This window comes from Balaenoptera musculus, chromosome 1, assembly GCF_009873245.2.
Source record: "Balaenoptera musculus isolate JJ_BM4_2016_0621 chromosome 1, mBalMus1.pri.v3, whole genome shotgun sequence".
NCBI lineage: Eukaryota > Metazoa > Chordata > Mammalia > Artiodactyla > Balaenopteridae > Balaenoptera > Balaenoptera musculus.
In genome coordinates, this window is record NC_045785.1 from 134791245 (window position 1) to 134811243 (window position 19999).

The following is a 19999-nucleotide window of genomic DNA, read 5'->3' on the forward strand; positions in this document are numbered from 1 at the left end:
TAGAGAAAACCCCGCGCGCAGCAACGAAGACCCAATGCAGCCAAAAATAAATAAATTAAAAAAAAAAAAAAGTTTAATAGGGATGGCAAAAGCTTAGAGTAATTGCTGTGGGAAATAGAATTGAACAGTGACATCAAATGGCCCCAAATTGGGCATAATGTTAAAAAACTGTGGGAGGTAGGAATGCTGTATAAGTTCTATTATGAGCTTCTAACTCACCTACTCCTTCACTGTGTTTTCAAAAGATTCTCTCATACTTGTCATGAGGCATATATTAAAGCTTCAGAAACTTAAAACACACACACAACACAGAAACTCGTTACTGGCTGTTTTCTAAGGCAGGAATGCTGGTAGGAGCAGCTGCAATGGAAATATACTCCCAGATACAAGCAGGGATGGGAGGAGACCAGATGGAGACAGTTAATTACCAGAAGGAAAGTGGGCTCTGGTCATCATAATAGGCTGCAGGATGGCAAACACGTTGGCCTGACTCACAGAGCTCTCTGGTTGTGGTAATTAATTGTAGGATCCCAGGGAATGAACTCAACAAAGGACTCACTGAGTCTTTTTTTTAATTTTAATTAATTAATTAATTTATTTTTGGCTGTGTTGGGTCTTCGTTTCTGTGTGAGGGCTTTCTCTAGTTGCGGCGAGCGGGGGCCACTCTTCATCGCGGTGCACAGGCCTTTCCCTGTTGTGGCCTCTCGTTGCGGAGCACTGGCTCCAGACGCGCAGGCTCAGTAGTTGTGGCTCATGGGCCCAGTTGCTCCGCGGCATGTGGGATCTTCCCAGACCAAGGCTTGAACCCTTGTCCCCTGCATTGGCAGGCAGATTCTCAACCACTGCGCCACCAGGGAAGCCCCACACTAAGTCTTTTTGATTTGTGTAACTACAAAAGCAAACAAACCAACAAAACACAATTCTCGGTCTTTGTGAACAGAGGCCCCTCATGAGTGAGCGACATGACTTGTCAATCCTATTCCAAGAACTAAATCAGATCCCAGACCCAGAGCATCTTGAGTGTAGCCTAAATATTCTTAAAGAAGGATGCTGCTGAAACACTGTACCTAAGGACTGCAAACCTTTTCTCCAGCCTTTCCCCAAAGGTTTTGCAGTCCCTTATGGATAACTGTTCTGGAGAAAAGGAGGAACTAAACTTTTCAGTAACTATCACTAATTTCAAACAAACACAAACATCACTGTTTGCTGTCAGCATTCTGAGCTTATAGGGATTAGGTGATAAATGAATTAAATTCTGGTCCAAGTTCACCTTTGGGCAGGGCTAGTGGGACTGTGAATTCATCCCGTGGTTAGTACCCTACTTGCCAAGTGAATAGCTGGAATAGGTAGTCTTAGCAACTGACAGAATTCCTACATGGGCACATTCACTCATTGAGTAAGGGCTACTCTGGAAGAAAATGCCAAGTGGAGTGCCAAAATAGTAGATCAAAAGCATTACCACATACCTGGAGAATTCCAGAGGTGAGTGTCACCATCATAGGCGTGAAAGATGCTAGGGTGATGATTCCCACCTCATTCCCATTCACTTCCCAGTTTAGCCATCACAGAAGTCTGACAGGTCTCAGAGAATGACAGTGCATTATTGTAAACCCAAGCAAGTGATGATTCCAATTGTAGCTATTCTTCCAAATGGGGTCTCCTTATTGAAGAAACTCAGCCCCTGACACTCAGCAGTTATTGATCTGGGATTTAGCTCCAGCATATCTTTGTAAAAAATCCTTTTTTTTACATTACTCACCAATAACTTTCTATATTCAATCAAAAGTTTTGTTTTTATTGCCTATCACTCTTATATCCTTGTTCATTTCTATCAGTTTCTTCACTTTAAAGTGGGGATCATAACTGTACCTTTCTCAGAGTAATCGGGAAGAAAATTTGATAATCTATGCAAAGAGCATGTAGTAAGTGTTCCATATGTGTTACCTATTATCTTAGATAATTGGGGATGAGAATCTGGGATGTCGTTTTTCATTTCATTGTTCATTTTGCTGGAGTCATTCTCAAGTTGTTTAGCGAGATGATAAACTTTCAGAATTTTTGCGTGTCTGAAATGTCTTTTCCTCCACTTAAATGCTGATTTGGCTGGTAAAGAATTCCAGTTTCAGCTTTGAAGATATTGTTCCATTGAGAAATCCAATGGCAGTCTAATTTCCATTGCTTTATAGGTAACCTATTTCTATATAAAAGCTCTTCTTTTTCTCCTAGGTTTTGTCTAGGATGGGATCTTAGTTTCATTAGTTATCCTAAGGACTCAGAGGGCCCATTTAATCTGAAAATTTGTGTTTTTCTTCAAATCTGAGACATTTTCTTCTTTTAAAACGTCCAACCCTCACCACCATTCTGTTGTTTCTGTAACATCTGTCATTCAGATGTTGGAACATCTGGCTGGATCCATTCTTCATGTCTCATCATTTTCCTTTTTGTTAATTTGCGCTATTTAGCCCTGTCCGTTCTGCTATAAACCAGCCCACAGATCTTTTCTGTCTTTCAGAGATTACAAAATATTCCTGGTTCATTGATGGACCATTTTCTTCCTTAGAGGTTTTGTTTTTGTTTTGTTTTGTTTTTTTAATGTCATGGGATTTTAGATGGAAGATAAAGTAGATGCGTGTGCTCTGATTTCCTTCTTGATTCGAATTCCTTGGTTATCTTTTGGTTTGTCTTGTTCCTTTAATTAGATTGTATATTTTAAGGTAAAAGTCTTCATACTATGCCTCTCTAGTCTACACCTCATATATACTGTTTTCTGGTTTTCTAGCACCTTATAAATCTGGCTTTTTCCACCTATTCAATAAATACACCCCCAGGTTATTTGCTCAAATACATCCTCTTCTTTAGTTTCCCAGCTCTTTCATCTCCAGGGGCACCTGGAATGTTCTCCAGTCATTCAAGAAGCCCTCCTCGCCTCACCCATTCCTCTCTTCCGGGAGCCTAAGTTGCATCTATCTAGCTCAGCAGTGATTCTCCACCAAGCACCAGAATTGCCTAAAATTTCCCCAATAGACCTAGACCTGCTGAATCAGAATTTCTGCTGATCAGACCTGGGCATCATTTTTCTTCCTTAAATAAGCTCCACGGGTGAATGAGAGGCACACCAAAGCTAAGAACCTCGCAGCCTCCTTCTCGGGCTGCCCGTCCGTAGGGCGGGACTGACCCTCCCTGACCCTGGCCGGGAGGTGGTTGGAGGGGTTCTTGCGCGCTGCCGCACCGCGTGTCTTCCAAGCACGTCGCAAGAGGCAGGCGCCCGCCATCCCAGAAGGCCACCTACGCTGCCTGGGAGCCCGGCCAAGCGGCCCCAGGACTGGGGCGGAACCCAGGCTAGACTCCGGAGCAGCCAGGACCTTCCCGACCGTCCCACCTGCAGCGCGCCCTCAGGGCCGGAACGCGGCGCCGTGGGAGCACCGCGCAGGCCCTCCGGCACAGGTGCGCAGGCGCGCAGCCCGCTTCGCAGCTCCTCTTCCGTGGCCGCTGGTTAGGGGAGCGCCTTTGACTTTGTGAGGCCCACGACGGCAGCGCCGGCGCCAGCTCCAGGGTGAGGGACGCTTCGCCTGCTTTCCTCCGGCCTGCCTCTTTTACCCTGGGTCGTGGGCAGTCCCCGGGGCAGGCGGAAGGACAAGCCCTCATTTTGCCGGCGCCCTTGAGAGACGTTGGGGGCGGGGCAGGGGCCCCCCTCCCCGGGGCCCCCCTCCCCCACCTCCACCCCTCGCCCGAGCGAAGTAGGGAGGGGGTGGGCAACGATGAGGTCGTTGACTTGGAAGGGGACGAGGGGATCCTCCGCATGGGTTTGGGGTGGAGAAAGTATGCTGGTGCGAGCGTCTTTACGCGGAGCCCTGTCCTCGCGCTGGGAAAGGGGTGTTGCGTTTGCCTCCTTCCCAGCCCTGGTTCCCAAAGAGTGGACGAAAAGTTTATCTGATACGAAGTTTGCAGTGTAGAGTGAGACCCCGAGCAATCCGAGTTAACGCTTCACCGAAAAACGAGCCAGGAACTCGGACTTCTCACACACTAGGCCGTGGCAGGGATTTCTTGCGATGCACACAGGTTAATCAACACAGGTTGGGATAAAGACTGAATTGTATGGGGGCTTTGCTAAACGAAGTTTCAGAGCACCCTCTTGGTACTGCTTCTGCCTCATCACATGTAGAAGTCGCATCTCAGTTGTCTGTATTCCACTATTGGCCATTTTAGACTTATTTATTTTTCCATCTTGGGTTTGCCTGCTTTTCCTCCTGAGCAGTGTTTCTGTCTTAAGTCTTGTAGGGCACAATGTCTGAACAAGAGCGTATACAGGAATGCCTGAGGAAGGAAATAAGGTCACTTCTCATTTCCACCAAAGATGGTTTGACCCCACAGCAGTTGGAAAAGGAGTACCTTTTGATGGTTGGCAACCATTTACCACTCCGAATCCTTGGGTATCGGTCCACCATGGAGCTGGTGTTGGATATGCCTGATGTTGTCAGTGTCTGCCCCTGTGGGGACGGTACTGTAATACTGAAAGGTAGGTTTAAGACTTGAAGGTCTATGAACTTTGTTAATAATAATCACTTAGTAAAGAATTGTTCTAGCTCTGCAAGTATCCTGCATCCCCGGCAGGGGATTTTACTTTTGTGAGGGAGAAGAGAGATCATAGGCACCTTAGAGGTTGTGGACAGAGTTAGAGCTTTAGCACAACCAAGAAACCTTCCCCAGAATACTGTGCATTCACAAAAACTACATTGTGCCTGTGATTTAATATTATTGCACCTTAAGTCAGGAGAAACTTAACAATGGGACTTCAAATTATGAAATCAAGTTTAAAATTTCACGAAGCACAGAAACATAATTGTAGGGAAGTTTAGTGTTCATCTCCAGGGTTTCAGATCTTTCAGGAGTTAATTAGCAGCAGTGATAATAAATTGGGTTTTACTGTTCTCTCTTCATCCTGTAATAGAGAAGCTAACAAGCTGTTGTCTAAAATGCAAGAAATGGAGCAACCAAGGGTTCGTGTTTATCATGTCACCTATATACACAGCTCCTTGGAGAGTTAAAAATTATATAACCACAGATGCAAAGAATAAAGAAGGAAGGAAGTTTTCACCTAAATATGATTTCTTTTTTCACACCTCCTTAGCCATTCCAGATGAATCCACCAAAGGAATAGCAAGTTTAGTTGCAAAACAGAGGGACAACCATAAGGTTCGAAACTCCGTGCGGAGGGGAAGGGCCAGTGTTTGCTCTGGGCCCAGCTCTCAACGGCAAGTACCTTACCGAGGAAGGGTGCCCCCTATTCTTCCAGCTGTCGTGAAGAGTGAGTTGAAAGACCTCTTGGCGTTATCGCCTGTTCTCCTTTCTGATTTTGAAAACGCATTTGCCAAGCGATTTGGACGATCATTCCAGTATGTGCAGTATGGCTTCTTCTCTATGTTTGAAGTGCTGAATGCCGCTGCAGATGTCATTTCTGTAGAACAGACCAGAGCAGGTTCTTTGTTGAGGCTGAAGAAGAGCCTATCTGAGGAAAAGCAGAGAGGATGGCCAGCAGGTAAGCATATTAGCACTGGTAACTGTGTTGCAGATCAGCAGACTTTGGAGCAGTTGTAGTACATATGTACGTATGTATGTAATGACTAAGCTCCAACAGTTTGTTGAAGTTGCATCCTGGCTCTACCACTTGCTAGCTGTATGATCTCAGGCGAGTTACTTAAAATGTCTAAGCCTTAGTTCCCTCATCTCTAGAATAGGAATAATAATACTTACCTCTTGGAGTCAGGCTGAGGGTTAAATGAGATGGGGGTCTGTAAAGTGCCTGGCATTTAGTAAGCTCCTAATAAGTGGTAGCTATTATTATGAAAACGCAAGATCAGCTCTCTCTAGAGTGCTGTAAATGAACATTAGTTATATGTGTTCAGGTAAAGAAGATATAACATGGAAAATGAAAAGTTTTAAAAATAATACTAGTTTGTAGCATTTGCCATCTGATCTTTGCTAACACTGATCTTTGATATCCTAGCAGGCATTGTAGTAATTGATGTAGTGTAATGATAACCACCTTATTTGTATAGCAATTTACCTTGGATTCTCATACCATAGACACATTGGGTGAGTAACCCAATCTTATCCTTATAGATAAGGAAGCCAAAGCTCAAGAAAGTTAAATGACGTTCTGAAAATTTCATGACTTGAAAAGTGGTACAGCTAGAGTTAGATACTGAACTCTTACTACTGCTCATTCAGTGCTTTTCCTACCCAATCACTGTCTCTCTTAAAGGCCCAGAAAACTGATGTGATCATTTGTATAGTGTCCCTCTAGACCCTTGACAGTATAGAATCTATACACTGCCTATTTGGGGAATTCTATGCCCATTTCAATGATTTTTCTTTTTCTCAAAATTTGTATTTAGATTAATATAGGTGAACCGTGAGAATATCATGAATTTACAAACCAATATTTAAATTGTGGTGGGAAGTGTAATTTGACAAGAATATGCTAGGGGGTTTACAGGCTCTGGTCAGGGAAGGCTATGGGGGCCACTGAGTGTTTTGAGTCTAAACCTCAACTGTATCAGTATTTGTTTTAAAAATTAAAAAAAAACCTTTTTTTTGGCCCTGCTGCGCGACTTGTGGGATCTCAGTTCCCTGACCCCCAGGGGTTGAACCGAGACCACGGCCGTGAAAGCCCGGAATCCTAATCACTAGGCCACCTGGGAACTCCCTGTATCAGTATTCTTGCGGTGCTCAAACTTTGGGAGAGTAACTCATGCTATTAAACTTATGTGAGATTGAGTTGTATAAAGCAGTTTGCCAACTTACTGACTTGTGGGGGGGTGGGTATTCCTTCCTAGTGATTGAATTGTTCATTTTCCTCATACATGGTACCTTACTCCTCATCAGGATATCTTGGAAGTAATTTTTTGTGTGTGTGTGAGCTTGATCTTAGGGTAAAGAAAGAGCTAGGCCATGGTGGGGTCCAGTGATCTGTCTTTCATGTTGTATAACAGAATATACTTCTCCTGTAGTATTCCCCTCCCTACAAATCTTGAAGAAAAAAAATCTGTACTGTAGAAGAATATCCTTTATTCTGTAGCTTTTCATTCCCCACCCCCTCCCCCCATACCACTAGATGGTTATCCAGTTTGAAAAGCATAATTCAAGCAGATTCCTTATTTGAAGACTTTTTGGTCTCCTAAACAGGATACAGCTTTTTAGGTTTATACCTATTGAATCCTGCCTCTTTGTAATTACATTCAGGTGTCCTTAAGTGGAGTTTTAGATAGCCCCAACCTTTCAGTAACACACTTATGATCTCTTGGTTTTCTTCTGTAGATGACTAATCATTCCCTTGTATGTAAATTTTATTGGCTTAATATAAAAATGTAAGCTTACTTAATTTTTATTTCTAAGTTGAGGGCCTAGCCTCTATATATAAACACCAGAAAACTAGAAATTGTTAGTGATAATTTTTCTCTCCTCTTCTTTTATTTGCAAAAGGTAAAATTTTTACCCAGCCTTTTAGAAGGAAGCAACAAGGGTCATATCCCACAGTCTCCCCAGTAGCAATGGCACGCTTTTCACAACCCACTTCAAACAGGGAACCACCGAAGCAAATACTGGACGTGGAGAATATTTCTAGGTCAAATGTGGTGGAGACTTCAAGGCTGAATCACACTGAAAAATTAAACCAGGTGAGATATCCGACTTTGGAGTTATAAATACACCAAAAACGTGTTTAAATTCAGTGGCTATTACTTAGCTCTCATGGAAAAGCTGACCTTTTAAAATTCAAGTCATTCACTTATTTCACATTTAACGTAAGCATTTTCTATGGTTCTGTGGATTAGTAAGAAATGAGAGGTGGCAGTGAGAAAAGAGTACAATTTTATCAACTCCATGGTTTCAGCTGTTTTCTGCAGATGACTCCCAAATCTGTATCTCTAGTTCCAGCTTCTCACCAAAGTTATAGAAGCGTATTTGCGACTTAACTCATGAATATCTTCACCTGAATGGCTGGCCCTGAGCACTGCAATCCTGGTATTTTTCTGTGACTATAATGCTGAAGGACTTTGAGTAAAACCTACTAGAATAAAGCCAACAAAAGCCTGATTAAGTCAGCAAGATAACAACCTAAGTAGAGTTCAAAATAAGCACGTGGAAATTAAAGACATAAAAGTGCTTCATTTCTGTAACTTAAAAAAATTAGCTTTAGTGACATAATTTACATATAGTAAAATTTGCCCGTTGAAAATGTACAGTTTGAGTTTTTTTGTGTTTTTTTAAAATAATTAATTAATTTATTTTTGGCTGTGTTGGATATTCGTTTCTGTCCGAGGGCTTTCTCTAGGTGCAACGAGTGGGGGCCACTCTTCATCGCGGTGCACGGGCCTCTCACTGTTGTGGCCTCTCTTGTTGTGGAGCACAGGCTCCAGACGTGCAGGCTCAGTAGTTGTGGCTCACGGGCCCAGTTGTTCCGCGGCATGTGGGATCTTCCCAGACCAGGGCTTGAACCCGTGTCCCCTGCATTGGCAGGCAGATTCTCAACCACTGCGCCACCAGGGAAGCCCTTGAGTTTTTTTTTTTTTTTTTAAACATCTTTATTGAAGTATAATTGCTTCACAATGGTGTGTTAGTTTCTGCTTTATAACAAAGTGAATCAGCTACACATATACACACGTTCCCATATCTCCTCCCTCCTGCATCTCCCTCCCTCCCACCCTCCCCATCCCACCCCCCCGGGCGGTCACAAAGCACCGAGCTGATCTCCCTGTGCTATGTGGCTGCTTCCCACTAGCTATCTATCTATTTTACATTTGGTAGTGTATATATGTCCATGACATTCCCTCACCCTGTCACATCTCACCCCTCCCCCTCCCCATATCCTCAAGTCCATTCTTTAGTAGGTCTGTGTCTTTATTCCCATCTTGCCACTAGGTTCTTCATGACCTTTTTTTTTTTTTTTTTTTTCCTTAGATTCCATATATATGTGTTAGCATATGGTATTTGTTTTTCTCCTTCTGACTTACTTCACTCTGTATGACAGACTCTAACTCCATCCACCTCATTACAAATAACTCAATTTCATTTCTTTTTATGGCTGAGTAATATTCCATTGTATATATGTGCCACATCTTCTTTATCCACTCATCCGATGATGGACACTTAGGTTGCTTCCATGTCCTGGCTATTGTAAATAGAGCTGCAATGAACATTTTGGTACATGACTCTTTTTGAATTATGGTTTTCTCAGGGTATATGCCCAGTAGTGGGATTGCTGGGTCGTCTGGTAGTTCTATTTTTAGTTTTTTAAGGAACCTCCATACTGTTCTCCATAGTGGCTGTATCAATTTACATTCCCACCAACAGTGCAAGAGGGTTCCCTTTTCTCCACACCCTCTCCAGCATTTATTGTTTGTAGATTTTTTGATGATGGCCATTCTGACCGGTGTGAGATGATACCTCATTGTAGTTTTGATTTGCATTTCTCTAATGATTAATGATGTTGAGCATTCTTTCATGTGTCTGTTGGCCATCTGTATATCTTCTTTGGAGAAATGTCTGTTTAGGTCTTCTGCCCATTTTTGGATTGGGTTGTTTGTTTTTTTGTTATTGAGCTGCATGAGCTGCTTGTAAATCTTGGAGATTAATCCTTTGTCAGTTGCTTCATTTGCAAATATTGTCTCCCATTCTGAGGGTTGTCTTTTTGTCTTGTTTATGGTTTCCTTTGCTGTGCAAAAGCTTTTAAGTTTCATTAGGTCCCATTTGTTTATTTGTGTTTTTATTTCCATTTCTCTAGGAGGTGGGTCAAAAAGGATCTTGCTGTGATGTATGTCATAGAGTGTTCTGCCTATGTTTTCCTCTAAGAGTTTGATAGTGTCTGGCTTTACACTTAGGTCTTTAATCCATTTTGAGTTTATTTTTGTGTATGGTGTCAGGGAGTGTTCTAATTTCATACTTTTACATGTAGCTGTCCAGTTTTCCCAGCACCACTTATTGAAGAGGCTGTCTTTTCTCCACTGTATATGCTTGCCTCCTTTATCAAAGATAAGGTGACCATATGTGCGTGGGTTTATCTCTGGGCTTTCTATCCTGTTCCATTGATCTATATTTCTGTTTTTGTGCCAGTACCAAACTGTCTTGATTACTGTAGCTTTGTAATATAGTCTGAAGTCAGGGAGCCTGATTCCTCCAGCTCCATTTTTCGTTCTCAAGATTGCTTTGGCTATTCGGGGTCTTTTGTGTCTCCATACAAATTGTGAAATTTTTTGTTCTAGTTCTGTGAAAAATGCCAGTGGTAGTTTGATAGGGATTGCATTGAATCTGTAGATTGCTTTGGGTAGTAGAGTCATTTTCACAATGTTGATTCTTGCAATCCAAGAACATGGTATATCTCTCCATCTATTTGTATCATCTTTAATTTCTTTCATCAGTGTCCTATAATTTTCTGCATACAGGTCTTTTGTCTCCTTAGGTAGGTTTATTCCTAGATATTTTATTCTTTTTGTTGCAATGGTAAACGGGAGTGTTTTCTTAATTTCACTTTCAGATTTTTCATCATTAGTATATAGGAATGCAAGAGATTTCTGTACATTAATTTTGTATCCTGCTACTTTACCAAATTCATTGATTAGCTCTAGTAGTTTTCTGGTGAAGCCCTTGAGTTTTAACATATGTATCTAGTTGTGTAATCACCATCAAAATCAAGAAACAGCATTTCCATCATCTCCCCAAAGTTCCTTCATGCCACTTTGTAGTTGATCTCTTTCCCCAACTACAGCTACAGACAACCACTGCTTTCTATAAGTATAATTTTGACTTTCCAAGAGTTTCATATAAGTGGGGTTAAATAATGCTTAGCTTTTTGTGTCTAGCTTCTTTAACAGGATGCTTTTGAGATTCATCCAGGATTTATCAGTGGTTTGTTCCTTTTTCTTGTTGAGTATCATTCCACTGTACTGATATACCTCAGTTTGTTATCCATTCACCATTAGATAATATTTGGGTTGTTTCCTGTTAAGGGTATTATGAATAAAGCTGCTATGAACATTTGCTTACACTTTGTATGAACATTGACTTCATTTCTCTTGGGCCAATACCTACGAGTAGGATTGTTGGGTCAGACAGTAAGTTTAACTTTTTAAGAAATTGCCAAACTGTTTCCAAAGTGGCTGTACAATTTTACTTTCTCATGAGCTATGTATAAGAGTTCCACTTGCATCTTTGTTAACATTTGATGTTATCAATTTAAAAAACAGTAGCCATTTGAGTACGTGTATAGTAGTATTTCATTATGGCTTTAACTGAAGTTTCTCTAATGATGAATAATATTGGGTATCCTTTCGTAAGTATATTTGCCATTTGTATATCTTCTTTGAAGTGTCTAATAATATCTTTTGCTCATTATTAAAAATCGAGTTTTCTTTGTATTGAGTTGGAAGAGTTATTTATGTATGCTGGTTACAAGTCCTTTATTGAGACATGTTTCGCAGATATTTTCTCCTGGTCTGTGCTTACCTCTTCATTTCCTGAATCCTGTCTTTTGTGGCGAAGTCTTTAATTTTGACGAAATCTAATTTATTTATTTTTTTCTTTTGGTTCTTGCCTACCTAATAGATTTTTGGTTAATCCAGAGTCACAAAAATATTTTCCTATGTTTTCTTCTAGAAGTTTTTTGATTTTAGTTCTTAGGTCTATTTCAAGTTAATTTTTGTGTAAGGTACCAGGTATGGATCAAAGTTTTCTGCATATGGATAGCCAATTATTCCAGCACTATTTTAAAAATTTCTATTATTTTAAAATTTAATTTTATTTATTTATTTTTTGGCCATGGGGCACGGCACATGAGAGCTTAGTTCCTCAACCAGGGATCCAGCATGCACCCCCTGCATTGGAAGCTTGGAGTCTTCACCACTGGACTGCCAGGGAAGTCCCCAGCACTATTTTTGAAAAACACTCTTTCCTCACTGGACTACTTTATTACTTTGACACTTCTGTAAAATCTGTTGACCTCATGTATGTGTAGGTCTCTTTCAGGACTCTCTGTCTCTCTCTCTATTCTGGTCCATTGATCTACATTGATCTGTCTTTTTGGAAGTATCACACTGTCTTGATGACTGTAGTTTTATAATATGTTGAAATTATATGGTTAGGTCCTACAGCTTTGTTCTTTTAAAAATTGCTTTGGCTACTCTAGGTTCTTTGAATTTCCATATAAACTTAATTTGATATAAATCAGCTTGTCAATTTCTACCAAAAATAATTATTCTGTGATTTTGATGAGAATTGCATTGGATCTATAGATAAGTTTGGGGAGAATTGACATCCTGACAATATTTTTTTTTTAAATTTTTTATTATTTATTTATTTATTTATGGCTGTGTTGGGTCTTCGTTTCTGTGCGAGGGCTTTCTCTAGTTGTGGCAAGCGGGGGCCACTCTTCATCGCGGTGCGTGGGCCTCTCACTATCGTGGCCTCTCTTGTTGTGGAGCTCAGGCTCCAGATGCGCAGGCTCAGTAATTGTGGCTCATGGGCCCAGTTGCTCCGCGGCATGTGGGATCTTCCCAGACCAGGGCTCGAACCCGTGTCCCCTGCATTGGCAGGCAGATTCTCAACCACTGCGCCACCTGGGAAGCCCCATCTTGACAATATTGAATCTGCTGATTCCTGAGCACAGTATAGCTCTCCATTTATTTAGGTCTGTAAATTCTCTCAGCACTGTTTTATAGTTTTCAGTACACAAGGCTTGCATATATTTTGTTAAGCTTACAGCTACATTTTTCATATTTTTGATACTATTATAAAAGGTATTGTCAATTTATTTTCTAATTAATTATTGCTAGTATGTAGAAAATCAATTTTTTTTGTATATTGACCTTGTATCCTGTGACCTTGAATCAAGGTACTTGATAAACTCATCTCTAGTTTATACTGGGAGTAAAGACAGTTTTACTTCCATTTCAATCTATATGGCTTTTTTTTCCTTACCTTATGACAAAGGCTAGTTTCTCTAGTTTAATAATGAATAGAAGTGGTGAGAGTAAAAATTCTTGCCTGGTTCCTAACTATAGGGGAAAAGCATTCATTCTTTCATCATTAACTATTATGTTAACTGTAGCATTTTTATAAATGCCCTATATTAGATTGAGGAAATACTCTTCTATTCCTAGATTCTGAGAATTTTTTCCATGAATGTATATTGAATTTTTCTCCATCCATTGAGATGATTATAGGATGTGATACTATGATTTATAATAAGAAATATATATATTTGGTCTTCATCCTTTTCTGGCACGGAGCTCCTAAAACCTATGGAAATTCCTAAGTAAAGAGAGCAATAAAGGTATCTTCTGTTATTTTAATGAGGTAACTTTTGGAAAGCACCTAAGGATGGGTTGCTGTTGGAGCCAGCCATGTAATTAGAGGGTTGGAGATTAAGTTCAGTCATAGCCAATGATTAATCAGTCATGCTGATATAATGATGCCTCCATAAAAACCCCAAAAGACTGGGTTTAGAGAGCTACCAGGTTGGTGAACACCTAGAGATTTGGGGAGAATGGCATGCCAGGAGAAGCCATGGAAGTTCTTCGCCCCTCCCCATATACCTTGCCCTATGTATCTCTTCCATTTGACTTTTCCTGAGTTATATCTTTTTATTTTTATTTATTTATTTTTCATTCATTAAAAAAATCGAGATATAATTGACATATAACATTATATTAGTTTCAGTACAACAGGATTACAACAGGATTAGATATATGTATGTATTGTGAAATGATCACCACAGTAAGTGTAGTTAACATCCATCACCACACATAGTTACAAATTGTTTTTCTTGTCATGAGAACTTTTAAGATTTACTCTCTTAGCAACTTTTAATTATAGAATACATATTATTATTAACATAGAATATATATTATTATTAATATACAGTTAATATATATATAAGTAATAATTGCCATGCTGTACATTACATCCCCAGGACTGATTATAACTGGACGTTTGTACTTTTTGACCACCTTTACCCATTTTGCCCACCCCCAGCATGCTGCCTCTGGCAACCACCCATCTGTTCTCTGTTTCTAAGAGTTCGGGTTTTTGTTGTTGTTATTTTTGTTTAACAGATTTTGCATGTAAGGGAGATCATACAGTATTTGTCTGTCTGACTTATTTTACTTAGCATAATGCCCTCAAGGTTCATCCATTGTTATTACAAATTGTGGGATTTCCTTCTGGTTTTATGGCTGATATACATATTCCACAACTTCTTTATCCAGTCATCCTTCGATGGACCCTTAGGTTGTTTCCATGTCTTGGCTATTGTAAATAATGCTGCAGTCAACATGGGAGTGCGGATATCTTTTTGAGTTAGTGTTTTTGTTTCCTTCGGCTAAATACCCAGTGGTGGAGTTGCTGGATGATATGGTGTTTCTCTGTACTGTTCTTCATAGTAGCTGCACCAATTTATATTCCCCCCAACAGTGCACAAGGGTTCCCTTTTCTCCACACCTTCGCCAACATTTGTTATTTCTAGTCTTTTTGATAGTAGTCATTCTAACAGGTGTTAGGTGATATTTCACTGTGGTTTGGTTTGCATTTCCCTGATGATTACTGATATCAAGTCACTTTTCATTTACCTATTGGCCATCTGTATGTTTTTGGGAAAATGTCTGTTGAGATCCTTTGCTCATTTTTTAATTGAATTATTTAGTTTTTTTTGATGTTGAGTTGTGAGAGTTCTTTATATATTTTGGATATTAACCCCTTATCAAATATAAGATTTGCAAATATTTTCTCCCATTCATTTTATCGAGGTCTTCTGTGCCGTAGATTTTTAGTTTGATGTAGTCCCACTTGTTTATTTTTGCTTTTGCTGCCTTTACTTTCAGTGTCAAATTCAAAATATCATTTCCAAGACCGAGGTCAAGGAGCTCACCATCTAAGTTTTCTTCTAGGATTTTTATGTTTTGTGGTCTTACGTTCAGGTTTTTAATCCATTTTGAGTTACTTTTTGTGTATGGTGTAGAGTTATATCCTTCTATGATAAACCCGTAATCTAGTAATTAAAATGTTTCTCTGAGTTCTTTGAGCCATTATAGCAAATTAAACTGAACCCAAGGAGAGGGTTGTGGAAACCTGATTTGTAGCCACTGGATCAGAAGCTCAGGTAACAACCTGGATTTGCAATTGTCATCTGAAGTCAGAGGATGGGGTGGGGGTTCAGTCTTGTAGAACTTGGCCCTTAACCTTGGAATCTGAATGCTATCTCCAATGTCAGAATTGAGTTGAACTGTAGGACACCCAGCTTGTGTTGAAGAATTGCTTGGATATGGGGAAACACCCTCACACACATTGTAATTGGAGTCAGAATTCTGTAGAGCTTTTTCTTTTTTAATCTCTTTATATGATAAATTACATTGATTTTTTTTTTTTTTTTTTTTAGCGTTAAAGCAACCTTATGTTGCTGAATGAATCCAGCATGTTGGTCGTCATGTATTAGCCTTTTTATATATTGCTGGATGTGATTTGCTGTTTTCTTGTTAAGGACCTTAGTGTTAATGTTCATAAGGTATAGTGTTCTGTAGTTTTCTTGTATTGTTTTATCTGGTTTTGGAATCATGGTAATACAGGCCTTTTGAACTGAGTTGGGACGTTTTCCTTCTTTTTTTTGGCAAGAGTTTGTATTAGGTTTCCCTAAACATTTCACTGAATTCATCAGTGAAGCAGTCTGGGCCTGGGGATTTTTTGGGTAATGATTTTAAATTACAGACCCAGTTTCTTTAACAGATAAAGAGCTATTCAGATTATCCATTTCTTTTTTTAAAAAATAAATTTATTTATTTATTTTTGGCTGCGTTCTGTCTTCCTTGCTGCGCGTGGGCTTTCTCTAGTTGCAGCAAGCGGGGACTACTCTTCGTTATGGTGCGCGGGGTTCTCATTGCAGTGGCTTCTCTTTGTTGCGGAGCATGGGCTGTAGGTGTGCAGTCTTCAGTAGTTGCGGCATACGGGCTCAGTAGTTGTGGCACATGGGCTTAGTTGCTCCGTGGCACGTGGGATATTCCTGGACCAGGGCTCGAACCCGTGTCCCCTGCATTGGCAGGCGGATTCTCAACCACTGCGCCACCAGGGAAGTCCCAGATTATCCATTTCTTTTTGAATGAGCTTTGATACTTTGTCTTTCAAGAACATGTCCATTTCATCTCAGTTGTCAAATTTGTTGAAATAAATTTGTTTATAATATTCACTCATTGTCTTTTTAAGATCTGTAGGATCTATGGTGAAGCTCCTTCTTTCATTCCTAATATTGATAATTTCTCTTTTTTTCATGATCAGTCTGGCTGAAGATTTATCCAGTGATTTTTCAAAGAACCAGCTTTTGGTTTTATTGATTTTTCCCCCCTGTTTTCTATTTCATTTATTTCTGTGCTTATCTTTATTATTTCCTTCTTTCTGTTTATTTTGGGTTAATATTTACCTTAAGAGCAAGAAAAGAAAATTTGGTCATTGGTTTTTGTCCTTCTTTTCTAATACAAACATTTAAGGCTATGGATTTTCTCTAAGTACTACTTTAGCTGTATCTCACAAATTTTGATGTGATGTATTTTCATTTAGTTCAAAATATTTTCTAATTTCCTTTGTGATTTCTTTTGTCTTATGGGTTATTTAACAGCATGTTGTTTAATTTCCAATATTTGGGGACTTTTCAGAGATGTTGAGTTGTAATTTAATTTGATTGTGTTAAGAAAACATAGTCTGATTTCATTCCTTGTAAATATATTGAGACTTATGTGGCCCAAAATATATTTATGTGGGTGAATGTTTCATATCTACTTTGAAGGAATGTTTGGGTAGAGTGTTCTCTGCTATATTTGGGTAGAGTGTTCTATAAATGTCAATTAGCAAAGTTGGTTATAGTGTCATTCAGGAATTCTATATTTTTACTGATGTTTTCCTACTTTTTCCATTAATTACTGCAGGATCAGTGTTGAAATCTTCAAATATAATTGTGAATTTGTCTATTTTACCTTTCAGCTTCAGATATTATAAATCTCTGTTAGGTGCATACATATTTAGGATTGATATGTGTTCCTGATGAATTGCTCTATCTATCATTATGAAATGTCCCTCTTTATGGCTCATAATGTTCCTTGTTTTGGAGTCTACTTTGTTTGATATTACCATAGTGATGCTAGCTTTCTTTAGATGTTAGTACTGTGTATCTTTTTATATACTTTTATTTTTAACATACCTGTTTTATATTTAAAATGTGTTTCCTTTAGACAGTATATGGTTGTCTTGCTTCTTTATTTAATTTGTCAATCTCTGTCATTTAATGGGGGTGTTTATACCATTTATATTTAGTGTAATTACTGGTATGGTTTGATTTAAATCTGATTTTTGTGGGGTTTTTTCCTATTTTTTTCTTTTGGATTAATTTTTAAAAATAAAATTTTTAGACCAATTTTAGGTTCACGGCAAAGTTGAACAGAAAGTAGAGAGGGTCCCCATATACTCCCTGCCCCCACATTCATGCAGCCTCTTCTACTATGAGCATCCTGCAGCAGAGTGGTACCTTTGTTACAGTTGATGAACCTCCATTGACACATCATAATCACCCAAAGTCTACAGTTTACATTAGGGTTCACTCTTGGTATTGTAAATTCTGTGGGTTTTGACAAATGTGTAGTGACATATATCCACCATTGTAGTATCACACAGAATAGTTTCACTGCCCCTCAGATCCTCTGTGCTCCATCTGCTCTTCTCTCCCTCCTCCCTAGCCCCTAGCAACCACTGATCTTTTTACTGTTTCTATAGTTCTGTGTTTTCTAGAATGTCATATAGTTGGAATCATACAAATGTTGCCTTTTAAATTGCCTTCTTTCACTTAATGATATGCATTTAAGGTTCCTCCATGTCTTTTCATGGCTTGATAGCTCATTTCTTTTTCGTGCTGAGTAATATTCCATAGTTTGCATATATTGCAGTTTATCCATTTACCTACTGAAGGACATCTTGGTTGCTTCCAGGTTTTGGTTATGAGTAAAGCTGCTGTAAACATCTGTGTGCAGTTTTTTGTGTAGACATAAGTTTTCAGCTCCTTTGGGTAAATACCAAGGAGCATGATAGCTCTATCGTATGATAAGAGTTTAGTTTAGTTTTGCAATAACCTGCCAAACTCCCTTCCAAAATGGCTGTATCATTTTGCATTCCCACCAGCAGTGAATGAGAGTTCCTGTTGCTCCACATCCTCATTAGCATTTGGTGTTGTCAGTGTTTGGATTTTGGCCATTCTACTAGGTATATAGTGGTATCTCACTGTTGTTTTAATTTACAATTCTCTAATGACATATGATGTTGAACAAATTTTAATAGGCTTACTTTGCTGTCTGTATATCTTTTTTGGTGAGATGTCTGCTCAGATCTTTTGCCCAGTTTTTAATTAGGTTGTTTGTTTTCTTACTGTTGAGTTTTAAGGGTTCCTTGTATATTTTGTATGACAACTCTTTATCAGATATGTCTTTTGCAATTTTTTTTTGGCAGTTTGTGGCTTGTCTTTTCATTTTCTTGACATTGTCTTTCACAGAGCAGAAGTTTTTAATTTTAATGAAGTCCTGCTTGTCACTTATTTCTTTTATGGATCATATCTTTGGTGTTGTATCTAAAACTCATCACCATACCCAGGGTCATCTATGTGTTCTCCTATGTTGTCTTCTAGGAGTTTTAATAGTCTGTATTTTACACTTAGGTCTGTGATCCATGTTATGTTAATTTTTGTGAAGGGTGTAAGGTCTGTGTCTAGATTCAGTTTTTTGCACGTGGATGTCTAGTTTTTCCAGCACCATTGTTGAAGATTCTCTTCTCTCCATTGTATTGCCTTTTCTCTTTGTCAAAGACCAGTTAGCTATATTTTTGAGGATCTACATCAGCATTCTTTGTTCTGTTCCATTGGTCTCTTTGTCTATTCTTTTGCCAATACCACACTGCCTTGATTACTGTAGCTTTATATTGATAGTAAATCTTGAAGTCGGATGGTGTCAGTCCTCCAAATTTGTTCTTCTCTTTCAATATTGAGGTAGCTATTCTGGGTCTTTTGTCTCTCCATATAAAATTTAGAATTGATTTGTTGATATCCCCCCAAAAAAACTTGCTGGGATTTTGATTGGGATTGGATTGAATCTTTAGATCAAGTTGGGAAGAACTAACATCTTGACAGTATTGAGTCTTCCTGTCTGTGAACATGGAATATCTCTCCATTTATTTAGTAGTAGTTCTTTGATATCTTTCATCAGTGTTTTGTATTGTTCCTCATATAGATTTTGTACCTGTTTTGTTAGATTTATATCTAAGTGTTTCATTTTGGGGACACTAATGTTAATGGCTATGTGTTTTTCCTTTAGAATTCCACTTGTTCCTTGCTAGTATATAGGAAAGTGATTGCCTTTTGTATTATTAACTTTGTATTCTCCAACGTTGCTCTAATTGCATATTCATTCCGGTTTTTTGGTTGATTCTTTGGGATTTCTATATAGACAAATGTGTCATCTTCAAGCAAAGATAGTTGTATTTCTTCCTTCTGAATTATTATACAGTTGACCCTTGAATACTGCAGGGGTTAGGGGTGCCCACCCCTTGCACAGTCAAAAATCTGCATATATGTTTTGACTCCCCCAGAACAACTACTGATAACCTACTGTTGACCAGAAGCCTTACTGATAACATAAACATTTGATTAACATGTTTTATATATTATATGTTAGTATATACTGTATTCTTATAATACAGGAAGCTTGAGAAAAAATGTTAAGAAAATCATAAGAAAAATATATTTACAGAACTCTACTATATTTATCAATAGCATAAGTGTATATTGTCTGTTTACAAGATGAATCATCTGTCAGTACTTATATCAATATTGTTTTACATGATACAAAACACTGTATATATTATACATATTACTAACACTAGACATCAGAAATGAAAAGATAATGTGAAACAGAAAATAATATTAGTTACA

General features: G+C 38.8%; 1 protein-coding gene across 3 annotated transcripts in view; it reads left to right on the forward strand.

Annotated features, from left to right (window-relative positions):
• The first annotated feature begins 3250 nt into the window (after window positions 1-3250).
• The window catches only part of TDRD5 (tudor domain containing 5), a 95244-nt gene continuing 78495 nt past the window's right edge, over window positions 3251-19999 (forward strand). For all 3 annotated transcript variants that reach the window (XM_036864700.1, XM_036864708.1, XM_036864718.1), the window contains exons 1-4: window positions 3251-3444; window positions 4271-4516; window positions 5129-5536; window positions 7483-7676. In XM_036864700.1, coding sequence (XP_036720595.1) covers window positions 4285-4516; window positions 5129-5536; window positions 7483-7676 — 834 coding nt within the window. In that variant the 5' untranslated portion in view covers window positions 3251-3444; window positions 4271-4284. The remainder of the gene's footprint in view (window positions 3445-4270; window positions 4517-5128; window positions 5537-7482; window positions 7677-19999) is intronic.